General features: G+C 52.8%; 1 protein-coding gene across 3 annotated transcripts in view; it reads right to left on the bottom strand.

Moving 5' to 3' along the window:
- SHISA4 (shisa family member 4) overlaps window positions 1-13,883 on the bottom strand; it is a 45,045-nt gene that overhangs the window by 5,222 nt on the left and 25,940 nt on the right. For 2 of the 3 annotated variants that reach the window (XM_045015236.1, XM_045015235.1), the window contains 2 exons: window positions 11,087-11,258; window positions 7,011-7,144 (listed from right to left, as the gene is read on the bottom strand). In XM_045015236.1, the coding sequence (XP_044871171.1) occupies window positions 7,011-7,144; window positions 11,087-11,258 (306 nt within the window). Of the gene's footprint in view, window positions 1-7,010; window positions 7,145-11,086; window positions 11,259-11,807; window positions 11,890-13,883 lie in introns of those variants that run through there. The other variant, XM_045015237.1, reaches the window with a different exon arrangement.

Below are 13,883 nucleotides of genomic sequence, written 5' to 3'. Positions count from 1 at the left end.
TCCATAGCGCACTAAAACGGCATAGTACACTGGGGCTAGAATGCCCAGGGTGGGAAATTGCCACCATCCCCAGGCCCAAGAGCCCTAGCTTCCTGCCTGGACTGGACCCTCCCTTGCAAGCATCACAGACTTAAGCTTCACCACCGGATCGGCCAGCAAAATGTTTAAGGGAGCTGCAAAGGCCAGGGGTCCAATGGAGGAGGTGACTGCTCCAAACCTCCCATGGGGCTTTCAAACCTCCCATGGTGCTCTACCCTGAGCAGTGGGGCCCTCTCCCTGTGACATCCTAAGCTCTGCTGGGCTGGACACCCACATCCTGAGTGAACCTCTCTGCTGAGAGCCCCAGGAACCTGCTTCAGATGCTACAGGGACCATGTACACCCCCTAAAACTCACTATCTGCAAAGAGTAGAGATAGTTCCTCCTTCCAGCCCAATATTTTACAGTGACCACAGTGCAGGGAGTAGGGCTGGGCTGGCAGCCTCAGAGACAGAGTCACAGAACAAATACAGAAGGAGCACAGTATGCGCCCCCACCCCCTGCAAATGTCCCTCCATCGAGTCGTGGGGGGAGGAGAGGGTCACTCAGTCTCTGGGGCCCATTCATGGGGGAATTCTGTGCTACTGCGCATGCACAGAATTTATGTCCCCTGCAGATTTCTTTGCTTCCCCACAGAAAAATGACTTTCTGATGGGGAAGCAGAGGGAAGCCACAAAAGTGGTCATGCAACCTTCCCCAGGAGTATGTTTCGGGTGCCCAGGGCAGCCAGCAGAGAAGTAAGTCACAGTAGGCCAGGAGGCAGGACTGGGGAAGACCCGGCTGGTGGCTCCTACCCTGTGCTGGGCTCAGCTGCTAGTCCCAGCTGGGATGGGGAGGATGGGACTTCCTGTTTCCCTGCATGGCGTCTGGGGCTGGGTCAAACCCACCCCCAGATTTCTCCCTTGGCTGCAGGAAACTATAAACTCTCCCCCCCCGCCTGCTTCCTGCACCCATCGCTCCTGAGCTGCACAGGGAGGGATCCCTGTACAGGGAGCTGCACCCCCATCTGCCCCTGTGCATCCAGCCCCCTCATGCCCAGACCCTCCTGCCAAGCCTCACCCCCGCACACTCAGAACCCCCCCGATGAGCCCCACTCCCCCTGCACCTGAACCACCCCAATGAGCCACCCTCACCCAGATCCCCACCCCACCAAGCCCCAACCAGCTGCACCTGGATCTCCACCCCAATGAGACTCTCTTCCCCCACATCTGGACTCCTCACTGAGCACCCCACACCCAGACCCCCCTGCCGAGCTCTATCCCCCCCATATCCATACCTGCCCTGCTGAGCTCCAACCACCTTCACCCCCATGCAAAGTCTCATTACCATTGCATCCAGAACCACCCCCCCCAAACATACCCCTGTGTATCCAGATCCCCTCTGCAGCTGGATCCCCCACTGAGCTGCCTGCAGCCAGATTGCCCAACACAGAATTCTTTCACCCCACACCTAGATCCCCCCACACTAAGCCCCTCCACACTTGGATTATGCCTTGCTGAGCCTGCCTGCCCACACGGAGGGGCAGGGCCCTGGGGTGTTTCTGGGGCAGGCCCGGTCCTTGCACTGTGTCAGGGTTGGGTGCAGCCTCACTGCTGAGTTCATGTCCCAGGAGAGGGGGAGCTTCACAGTGATCTCCCACCTCTGTGCAGCCAGTGGCCTGTGCTCCCCAACACCATGCTGGAGCCTCTACATTTATTTGACAAATAAAATTAGAAGAATTTTAAAATATTGTGTGCAGAATTTTTATTTTTTGGCACAGAATCCCCTCAGGAGTAGGTATTGAAGGGCAGGGAAGGCTGAGCCTCCCCAAACAGCCTTGTGTGGCCCTGCCCATGCTCTGCTCCCAGGTCCCTTCCCGCTTCCCGGTGCTGTGCTGCGGGAGGCTCTACCACCCGTGGCTGGGGCCCCTAGACTGGTGCTGGGGCTAATGGGGGCCAGCCTGTGCTCCGGGACTGGAGGGGGGGCACCCCAGTGCTGCGGGGAAGTGGGGCACACTGCCCACCCTCCTGCCCAGTGCTCTGGGGCTGGGGGAGGAGGACCCTGTCACCCGCCTGGTACGCTGGGGGGCGGGGGGAATGTGCTGCTCATCCAACCACCCGGCACCCTGGGGCTGTGGGTGGCCTGGGACTGTGGGAGGTAGCTGGCAACCACGCAGGGGGTAGGGGGGCTCTGGCCTCTAGCAGGAGGAGCAGAGCCTTGGGCAGAAGGGGTGGGGTGGGCTGGACTGGACCAGGAGCTAGCCTCCCCGAGCCTGGGGTTCAACTGCCACCCATGGGCCCATTCATCCCTTGGTCTCTGCTGAGATGTAATTCGCAAAATCATATGTGGCATATGGCTGAGAACTTCAAAACTGGATGGTAACAGACTGCAAATCTGGTGATATTCTCAACAAAGAAACGGCCTCAACCAGGCCTGGAGCTCTTTCCACTGCTTCACACGGACTCAACAGACACTCTAGATGTCAGAGTGACAATCCTGGAATCTTATTATATAGATGAGTGGAGAATGGGACCGGGATTGTGATGCTGGCGAGCCCGGTGCCAGCTCATGCCAGGCCCCTAGCACTGACAAATGCATAGCTAGAAACCAGTCTGGCTCCCCTGTCTATTAGCATTTGTAAAGTAAGAATTAGGTTTATGAAAATGCATTTGGTGTTTAGACTTTATGGAATGCTTGTAAATTGCTGCCGGCATTAATCTCACTTATAATACCCGTGTCCCATGTTTAAGGTTAATATTCTGTCACGGGTATTTTTAGTAGAAGTCAGAGGTACAGGCAATAAACAACAATTCACGGAAGCCTGCAACCTGTCCCTGACTTTTACTAAAAATACCCTGGGGTGGGGGTGGGGGAGACAAACAGAGCACGGTTGGGGCGTGCTTCTGCTCCAGCCATGCTGCTGCTCCTGCAGCAGAGGCTGACTGCTGCTGCTCCATCCACAGGAGGGCTGACCCAACCCTAGCTGCTGCTCTGCTGGTCAGCTGTTTGGCAGCCTTAGGGTTGACTGCTGGTTAGCTATCCTTGCAGCACCCCCGGCTGTTATGCTCGGGCGGCCCCGCAGCTAGACACTGGCCAGTGGTTCCAGAGGCTGCTGCTCCAGCCTGATCACTGCTCCAGCAGTCCAGCCGGCGGCTGCTCCATGTCTGTGGGGCTGGCTGCCTGTCAGCTGTTCCAGCAGCTGCTGTTCCAGCAGTCCTGGGGCTGGCCATCAGTCAGCTATTGGCCAGCCCCCCCCAATCATTGTTCTGGTGGCCCCAGGGTTGGCTATGGTGGTCGTTGCTCTGGCAGCCCCAGGGCTGACTGCCAGTCTGCTGCTCTGGCACTGTGCCACCAAACACCCCACCTTGCGCCCCACCCCCCTGTTCCAGCGGCCCTGGGGCTGGCCACTGACCAGCTGTTCCATGGGCCTCAGCTCCAGCCCTGAACCAGAAGAAGTCCTGGAGGTCCCAGAAAGTCCCCCCGTGACTAAATCGTATTCTTATCCATGTTACAAGGTAGTATTTAAGTGTCTGTGCTGAACCTGTAAAAGCACCAGAAGCATTACCAAGTGTGAAATACTAGTTTACCACAGGAGGTGTTATCTCCTGCCCAGCAAAAGCACATAGGAACATAAGAATGGCCACACTGGGTCAGACCAAAGGTCCATCTAGCCCAGTATCCTGTCTTCCGACTGGCCAATGCCAGGTGCCCAGAGGGAATGAACAGAACAGGTAATCATCAAGTGATCCATTCCCTGCGTCTGGCAAACAGAGGCTAGGGACACCATATCCCTGCACATCCTGGCTAATAGCCATTGAGGGACCTATCCTCCATGAATGACATGCATCCGACAAAGTGGTTATTCACCCACGAAAGCTCATGCTCTAATACGTCTGTTAGTCTATAAGGTGCCACAGGACTCTGCTGCTTTTATCCTCCATGAATGTATCTAGTTCTTTTTTGAACCCTGGTATAGTCTTGGCCTTCACAATATCCTCTGGCAAGGAGTTCCACAGGTTGACTGCACGTTGTATGAAGAAATACTTATAATAATTGGAGATATACCAATCTCCTAGAACCGGAAGGGACCTTGAAAGGCCATTGAGTCCAGCCCCCTGCCTTCACTAGCAGGACCAATTTTTTGCCCCAGATCCCTAAGTGGCCCCCTCAGGGATTGAACTCACAACCCTGGATTTAGCAGGCCAATGCTCAAACCACTGAGCTATCCCTCCTTTTATTTGTTTTAAACCTGCTGCCTATTAATTTCATTTGGTGACCCCTAGTGCTTGTGTTATGAGAAGGAGTAAATAACACTTCCTCATTTACTTTCTCCACATGAGTCATGATTTTATAGACCTCTATCATATCCCCCCTTATTTGTCTCTTTTCCAAGCTGAAAAGTCACATTCTTATAAATCTCTCCCCATATGGAAGCTGTTCCATACCCCGAATCATTTTTATTATCCTTTTCTGAACCTTTTCCAATTCCAATATATATTTTCTGAGATGGGGTGACCACATCTGCATACAGTATTCAAGATGTGGGTGTACCGTGGATTTATACAGAGGCAATATGATATTTTCTGTCTTATTATCTATCCCTTTCTTAATGATTCCCAACATTTTGTTCACTTTTTTGATTGCCGCTGCACATTGAGTGGATGTTTTCAGAGAAGTATCAACAATGACTCCAAGATCTCTTTCTTGAGTGGTAACAGCTAATTTAGACCCCATCATTTTATATGTACAGTTGGGAATTCAGACACCAGACGAATTGTTGTGGAACATCAGAGAACAAAATACTTTGTTGATTGCTCCCCCCATACCAATGAAGAGGAGCTGTGCATGAGGCTCGTCCCATCAGCTTGAGCTCTGCGGGAAAGGAATAAAAATCCCTGCCAGGAAGAACTGGATCCCTTTGCTGCTTGGACTTTGTGAGAGCAAGATTTCTAAGCACAAGCAAAGGATCCCCAGCTGCTTAGCCTGGGTTAGCCCTAGAGGACATACAGGGCTTGCATATTACAGCAGCCTCTGTTACCTTTTGGAACCTAAGACTGTAACTCATTTGTGTACTTGTGGCACCTTAGAGACTAACACATTTATCTGAGCATAAGCTTTCGTGGGCTACAGACCACTTCATTGGATGCATGCAGTGGAAAATACAGTAGGAAGATATATATATACACACAGAAAACATGAAACAATCAGTGTTACCATACATACTCTAATGAGAGTGATCAGTTAAGGTGAGCTATTACCAGCAGGAGAGAAAAAAAACTTTTTGTAGTGGTAATCAAAATGGTCCATTTGCAGCAGTTGACAAGAACTTGTGAGGAACAGTAGCGGGGGAAAGGGGGGAATAAACATGGAGAAATAGTTTTACTTTGTGTAATGACTCATCCACTCCCAGTCTTTATTCAAGCCTAATTGTTTCATGTTCTCTGTGTATATATATATATATATATATATATATATATATATATATATATATATATATATATATATATATATATATTCCTACTGTATTTTCCACTGCATGCATTCGATGAAGTGGGCTGTAGCCCACGAAAGCTTATGCTCAAATAAATTTGTTAGTCTCTAAGGTGCCACAAGTACTCCTGTTCTTTTTGCGGATACAGACTAACACGGCTGCTACTCTGAAACCACTCATTTGTGTGTGTATGTTTACCTGCTTTAACCTTGTAAATAATTCTCATTTCTTTTTCTTAGTTATTAACTCTTTAGTTCATGTATTATAGTATTGGCTACAAGTGTTGTCTTTGGTGTGAGATCTGAGGTGCAAGTGACCTGAGGCAAGTTCTTTGGGACTTGGAGTAACCTGAATATTATGGTGATTTGGGGTGTAAGGGACCATCGACCACAAAGGCAAGCTTCTCTGGGTGGCAAGATCATAGAATCATAGGGATAGAAGGGACTGTAAGGCTCATTTATTATAACCCCCAGAGATGGATCGGAGTACCCAAGGGAACTGTCTGTGGTTCCATGTCGAGGCTGGTGTAGTGTCTGAGGAGTTCACACTTGATTGGTTGGTGAAATACAAATATAGAACTCACAGCCAATTTGGGACGTGTGCCCTGTTTCTTGACAGTCTGCCCTGAGGTTGGTATTCATGCTCCTGAGCCACTGCAGACAGCTTAACAGGGACCAGGAGCTGGAGATGTGGACAGGACGGGTTAGGGACAGGTTAGAAGAGACAGGGCAGAAGGGGTGAAATATGTGTGTGTATTTGGGGCGGGGGGAGGAGGGACACAGGTAGAGTGTCTGTGACCACTAGAGAATACCCCCCTGCAGAGCCTGGAATGGAACCCACAAATCCTGGGTTTCACCATTCCTCTAGTGTCAGCAAATATCTGTGAAACCCATTAGCAAAATGTCTCTGTAGTGCTGATGACAACCTACTGTGATCAATTACTTCCTTAGCTCAAGTGATAGAGATCTGTGCAGTGGATCAAAAGGTTCCAAACCCGATGATGATCCATGTGGGTGTCAATATGAGGCACATTATGTAATTTCTGATTTTTTCAGTTTGCTGTTTTAAAAACCTAGAACATTACACACAAAAAACTATGGTAAGTTTGCAAAGTCAAAACCACAGAAGTTAGGAAATGCCAGAAATAAGGTTGCCTGTGCAACCTTAATTCAGCCCCCCATTTTGCATATGCATGATGATACATGATCATGTTGTATTTTCCCCCATTCAGTGCACAGGATGGACAGTGCTCAGTTAAGGAGCAGCTAGTCAATATTTTCCTTCTCTCCCTTCCTCCTGGACACACACACTACAGTCACCCTAATTGCATCCCTCCCCTCTCTCCCCAGCCTAAAGTCAAAGAGAACTAAACCAACTAACATTTACCAAGTACTTCCTGTGCCTGAGCCCCCTCTGGTGCCCCCTCTACCCCCCTCTTGGGCCCCACCCTGCTCTTCTCAGGCCGTGGCAGCACAGAGGGTAGTTGTGCTGCCAGCCCCTACCTTGGAAGGGTGTCCGCATGTGCTGCCGTCTCTGGTACAGGTAGCAGCAGGAGCACATGAAGCAGCAGATGATGGTGGCAACGATGGCCACGAAGAGGACGACGGCTGAGGCAATGCCAGCGATGGTCTTTGGGCTGTGGAACACAAGCAGACATGGTTACAGGGCAATCTCAAGTACTGTCCCGAGTGCCCAATGCTGCCCTTCCCTGGACCAAGTGGATCCTTCACAGACTCATGCTGGTTACATGCTGCACAAAGAGAGATGTGCAGTTCACAGGCAGCGCCTGATCCCTGCACATTGCATGGATCCAGCTCCCTGCAAGGGATGAATCCTGGGACTCTGCCCTCCCTCCCCAAGGCTGTGGAGATGAAAGGATTAATGGGTGGTCTTGGGGTTTGTGCATGGCAGGGACTTGGGACCCCTTCCCCAACCCTGGGAATGCCCCACCTGATGTTCTGGGCAGTGCTTTGATCAAGTAGAGCCTGCCTGTGCCATGAGTCACTGGAGATCTGGATCATAGCAGCAGTCAAAATCCTCCCAAAAGATTACAACAGAGAAGAGAAAGGCAGGATTTGCAGAGCTCCTCTAATGTCTCTGCCCTGCACCTCAGCACAGTGGGCTTCATTCCACTCAGGGCTCCACTGCAGGGATGAGAGACCCACTGCCACTGGAGTTAGGAACCCACATGGGAATGGGCCGTGCACTGGAGCACACTGCATGCCATGTACCGCCACCCCCTCCACGCACCGCTGCCTCCCCCCACATACACGGCCATGCACGACCATTTCCGCCCCTCTCGCCCCCGCCATGTACATGGCCACACACCACCACCCCCTCCATACACAGCCATGCCTCCCCATGTCTACGGCATGCACCGCCATCCCCCCAACATATATGGCCATGCACTACCACATCCCCCATATACACGGCCACGCACTGCCGTCCCCCACACATACATAGCTCCCCACCCCCAACATAAATGACCATGCACAGAACATTCCCTCTCATACACAGCCAGGCACTGCTGCCCCCTCCACATACATGGCCACGCACTGCCGGTGGCTCCCCATGCAGAGCCGTGCCCCAATGCTCCTTTCTCCTAAATGGCCACATGTTACTGCCCCTCCCCCCACACTACAGCCACTAACCAAGATGCCTCCCCAAACACAGCCCCACCCTTCCCCACCCTTCCCTCCATATGGCATACACTGCTACTCCCCCCCCCCCACGATCCCAGTATACAGCTACACACACACCTGCACTGGCTGCACATACACAAACACCAAGCAGACTGCAGGGGATCTTCAGTCCTGGGTGCTATCAGGTGCCAAGTCCCCTCTCTCTCCCTCCATCTCCTCCCCTCCTCCCTCAGCCCCTCCTTCAGCTCCTTCCCACCCTCCATCTCCAACCTGAATCCTCAGTCATCCCTCCCCTTTCGCTCTGCCTTTATCATGTGGCACTCTCCCCTCACACAAATCCTCCCGAGTCTCCCAACCCAACCCCCAAATGGGCAGCCTCCTCCCACTGCTCTCGCCTGTCCACTGTGGCGACTCACACACACTTGCTTGCCTTAGGGACCTTCTGAGCTTGTCACCATGGCTGGGTAGCCAACCAGTGAGGGCTGTAAACCATGCCCTCTTCCAGCCGTGGCTGGTGAGCAATCTGATCCCCAGCCTGAGCCCCAAGGCTGTGGCTATCCCCACACTCCTGGCCACCAGGCCACAGGGCAATGTACCCAGCACGAGTGATGAAGACACAGCAGCCAAGCTACTTGACAGCACAGGTGTGCACAGCACAATACACCTGCGCTCCGCTCTGCACAGGCTCCTGGCTAAACACTGGGGCCAAATGCAAGGCTCACTCCTTATCTTCAAAGCCCTGCACTGGACTGGCCCAAGAGCTCCCTCCCACTGCCAGATCCTACCCTGTCACCACAGCACACAGCATGGGACAACAGAAATGCCAAGCTCACAAGAGCAGGGGGAGGGGAGGAGGACTTGGCTACAGGGCTGGCTGCTGGGAGAGATCAGAATAAGCACCAATCTCAGCCACTTCTTCCCACAATCAAACCCAAGGAGCCTGGCACTGAGCCAGACAGAAGCCCTGTGGCCTCTCCTCCAGCCTCACCCTCCAACTGGTCAACTCGACACTACTGATCACACCAACCTTCTCACCCCCATCACCTTATCCTGTGTGCTTGTGCCCTCACCCCATGCCTACAGCCATCTTTCCCCTTTACTCTGTCTTAATCTGGGTAGAGCCTCAGTATCGGGGATGGGCAGGTGATGCTCCAGTCGTGCCTTGGCCACTAGCCACAAGCGTTCAGTAATCACACCCATTAGAGACCCGCTGCAATAGCAGCTCATGTTACAAACTCGCCGCTGGATACTCATCTCTGTCTTGCACATGGAGGAACTCAAGGCAACGGCACTCCACAAAGAGTCCCTGATTCAGCACTGCACTGTGGCCCATTTATCCCAGCTTTAGCATCACAGTGAACCAGGCAAGGGGAATTCCCCTGGCATGGGGGGAAGCCCTGCAGAAGACAAGGCCTGTGTAATGGCTCCGCACCACCCCTCACAGCTCTAAGGGGGCATGGCCAGATCATTGGTGTGCTCTGCTTCCCTTTGTCAGGCACCAGGGCAGAGACAGAGACCACCCTGCACTCTGCCAGGAAGAGGCCATCCACCAGAGTCGGAGAGAGGAACAGCCACCTTTGGTAGCACTGGCTACCCGATCAGCAAGCATGGTTCTGCCTCCATAAAGCCCTGGGGTGAACTGTTATGTCCTCCTTTTTCTATCCACTCACAGGGTCATGATGAGCAACAGTTCTTTCATCCCCAGGGCCCTCACTTTTGCAGTGCCCTGGGGCTCAATCTTCCCCCCACTTTACTCAGCATCTATATGGAGCCACAGAGAGAGCTGGGGAAACAAGATGCTCTGAAGGGCAGCAGTCCCAGACATGGCCAGCGCCACCCATCCACATTAGAGACAGCCAGCCCCAGCTCTTCCGGCACCTCTGAGTTCAGCACCTGTCTGAGGAACAGACGCCAGCCCATGCAGAGCTGATGCTGGTGGGAAGCACTTTGAACAACTCACCTCCTCTGACCCCTGCTATTGAGGGCATCTGCCTGCAGGTTGTTACATCTGTCAGTGGTCTGGGGGTCCTTCTGAGCTCCTCAAAGCCACTGGGTGCCCAAAGAATCACAGCAGCAAATGCACTCACCTGCACCCCACTCCCCACATCCCCATGGCAGAGCTGGCCAAGGTGATGCCCAGGCCTGATTATCACAACTTGCTGCACCTGAGAATGAAAACGCAGGACCTGGAAAAGCTCCAAAATGCAGCAACCCACCTGTTCAGCGCACAGACCACCGTAAGCACTGTACTCTGGTTCCACTCTCTGTGCTGCCTCCCCACCCAGTACAAAGCCCAGGGCAAGGTCTTTGTCACAAGAGACAAAGCCCCGTAGCACCAGCCCTCACCACTTGAGAGTCACTTCCCCAGTGCAATCATCACCTCTCACGACAGCTGCACCCCTGCAGCCATAACACGATCAACAAACAGTGGGGATTCATTAATGCAGGAGACAGAACTACCATGGGAGCCCGACCCAGACTGTGCAGCTACCTCCCAGAATGACACATCCAGAACTACCTGCAGCACTCACCTCCTTCTCTCAGAGCTCCTCATACACACATGCACCAACACCTGGCCACCCACCTGCTCCTACTTGGAGGAATGGAGAGGAAGAGACATTGCTGCTGTTTGCTATTTTTAACCTGTGGGAGGGAGGTGTCCAGATCCTGGGCTGGGGGCCAGCAGCCAAGCAGCTACACAGAGAGTTGGTCACAGTGAGAGGAGAGATGTCAAAGGCTACAATACCTGAACAGGGTGGTTTCTAGGCGGGGATGGCATGTGTCTTCAACTCCTGAAATTGGGGGCAGGAGTCTCAACCTCCAATCGCCTTTCCATAACCCTATCAACACTCCCTCCCTGTGCCAGGACACAGTCATTCCCAGTGGGACCAGTGTCCCCAGGCAGGAGCTCTGGCCAGGCTCTGTGCCCCTCTCACCTGAAAGCAAGGCAGTGCTTCTGCTGCCTCTCCGTGATGAGCTTCAGGGGGTCGATGCAGCAGTAGCGCTGGTAACAATTGCCGCAGCAAAAGGTGAAGAAGTTGCATTCAAAGCCAGGGTGCCACGAGCCATTCTTGTCCAGGTACCACAGGCAGTCTTCATCCGCCAAGCCTGTGGAGAGAGAAGCCAGCTGTCAGACCCCCCGGACCGTTCAGAGCCCCCAGCCGGGGAGGGGCCCCAACTCTCCAACCCTCCAGACCAGGAATTAGAAATGCAGGCAGGGTCTGGGGAGCTCTACACCAGGTCCAGTGTTCCTGCTGCCCTTTCCCAGTTCAATGATGGATGCAAAGAGGTGTCCAGAATAATACTGGCTCTTGCTGCAGCGGACTGCCATGGCCTCTGCTCAGGTTTTTCTGAGTGTTACCCACTGGGGAAGCATTCACCCTGCTTTCCAAGGACAAGTCCCTGAAGCTGGGCCTGTGCATAGAGTCACTGCCCGTCGAAGATGGCAGGAGCAGGATGTTCACAGCTAATGGCATGGTTATTGGGGCACAACTCAGAGGCCTGGCAGGGGATGAACTGCCCTCTCTGAAGACTAGAGCCTCTGGAGCAGTCCCTTTCTCACTGCCTTGCATCAGGCTGGGGCATCCATCCTGGATGGGTTCCTGAGGTGAAGCACCTGGCAAGCATGGCCAATGAGACTCACATGGCAGCAGGCACCTTGTATATAGAATATGGATTGGAACAGGGACTCCAGGCAAGCTCCGTCCTTCCCCCTCCCCGCCATACTCATACCAGAGAACAGCACAAGGTAAAAAAGTATCAGGACATCAGACAGGAAAGAAAAGCAGAGGCCTGCGCTCATCAGCAGGGCGGATTGGGCCCCTCATGGGCACAGATCCATTAGACAGGAGTGCTGACAACCCACTCACCATGGAGAGAGACACTCCAACTCAGTGAACAACTGATTTTGCAGTTTGGTAGCTGAACCAAGGGGGTGGAGTGTGGGGGCAGCGAGGTTCATTTCAAACCAATGTGTTTTGATGCCAGGATGCTCCCCTACACACACCTCCCCATACACAAGCTGTGTCAGCCCTCTCCCAAGCATCCCCTCTCTGGGAGGTACCCTAGGAGGTGGCTGTGTGATGCCACCATGTTACCATAACAACATTACTCTACTGGCATAAGGAAGTGGTGTCCCCTTGAAAAATATGTGAAGGGGTTAAAAACCTCAAACCTAACCCTAACTCCTAGTGCAAGGTATTCACTGAGGAGAGCTGGGGACATGGCTATTGGCACTCAGCTCTCCCCCCTAAAGGGGGGAGGCCCTGGCTTTACAGGAATGAGGATTCCAGGATTTTCCTGGCACAGGACTTGGTTTTGTTTATGTGAGCAGGATCTGAATGAGCTCTCCCCGACATCTACTGATGCACTGAAGGAAAAGACTTCAGGACTTCAGACCATATTTGCACCCCAGGTCAGGGGTCAGCAACCTTTCAGAAGTGGTGTGCCGCGTCTTCATTTATTCACTCTAATTTAAGGTTTTGCATGCCAGTAATACACTTTAACGTTCTTAGAAAGTCTCTTTCTATAAGTCTATAATATATAACTAAACTATTGTTGTATGTAAAGTAAATAAGGTTTTTAAAATGTTTAAGAAGCTTCATTTAAAATTAAATTAAAATGCAGAGCCCCCCCTCGGACCAGTAGCCAGGACCCAGGCAGTGTGAGTGCCACTGAAAATCAGCTTGCGTGCCACCTTCGGCACGTGTGCCATAGGTTGCCTACCCCTGCCCTAGGTGATCAGCAGATCTGCTTTGCCAAAGTGATCAAGTGTTGGTGTTTTGGGTTAAAATTCACTTTAGTCTTGAATGCCATTATCCTTATTGTATGACTAAAGGGCAGCAGAACTTCACTGACCATGCCCTAATTAAGGGGATCACCCTAAGTGTAGCTTCACTCCCTAAGTAGGGGGTAGTGCTGCCAAATCAAAGTAGAACTCAGACAGATGCTAACAGGTGTTCTTCTCTGGTGATGGGGAGTCCTTGAAGCTGTTTGATTTTCCTTTCCACAATGTTAATGATAAAGCTGATCTCGCTTATGCATGGGCGGGGAGTGAAGCTTCCCCTTGAAGAGGCCAGCCCCCTGCCTGCCTCTTCCGGCCAAGGACCTGCCCCCACTTGCTCCTCTCAGGCCCCACCACTCATGGCCCTGTCTCCTCCACCCCCCCCCCCCACCCCCACCCCAAGACCAGATAAGCTCTGTGAGCCATAGCAGGGAGCGAGAGCTCCTCCAGCTCTGGGACCATGCTGGGAGATTTTTCAGGGGGCTCCAAATCCGCCACTGCCTCCGCTCATTGGCACGAGATTTGGGGAGGCTTAGTCCCTGGCCTCCATTACGTGCTACCTATGCACTCATGTAAGAGTCTTTGTTTCTGAATAGGGATTACTAGAGCTGAAATCACTGATGACACGGTGTACTTATTGGGTTTCCGGGAACCGGGTGGGCGGAAGCCCGCCCAATGCTAAAGGATCCCCCCACCTGCCTAAGGGGAGGATCTACAGGACCTCAGAGACCCACTAAGTTCGGGGGACAACTAATAAAAGAACAGGGACAGGAGTGCGGTCAAAGGGTCATAAGAAGGGAGCCTGACGGGGACACCGAGCAGAGAACCCCGGACAGCGCCCACTGCTCCTCGAAGGCGTCAAGGGAGCCAGTGGACGCCGCCCAGAGGAACTCCGCCCGGAGACGTGAACGGACTAAGGACCGGAAACAAGCCCCACAGTCGCAGGAGTC

Source organism: Mauremys mutica, chromosome 4 (genome assembly GCF_020497125.1).
Source record: "Mauremys mutica isolate MM-2020 ecotype Southern chromosome 4, ASM2049712v1, whole genome shotgun sequence".
NCBI classification, from domain to species: Eukaryota; Metazoa; Chordata; order Testudines; family Geoemydidae; genus Mauremys; species Mauremys mutica.
Note: the sequence above shows the minus strand (reverse complement) of the source record. Positions and strands in the feature narration are given on the sequence as shown.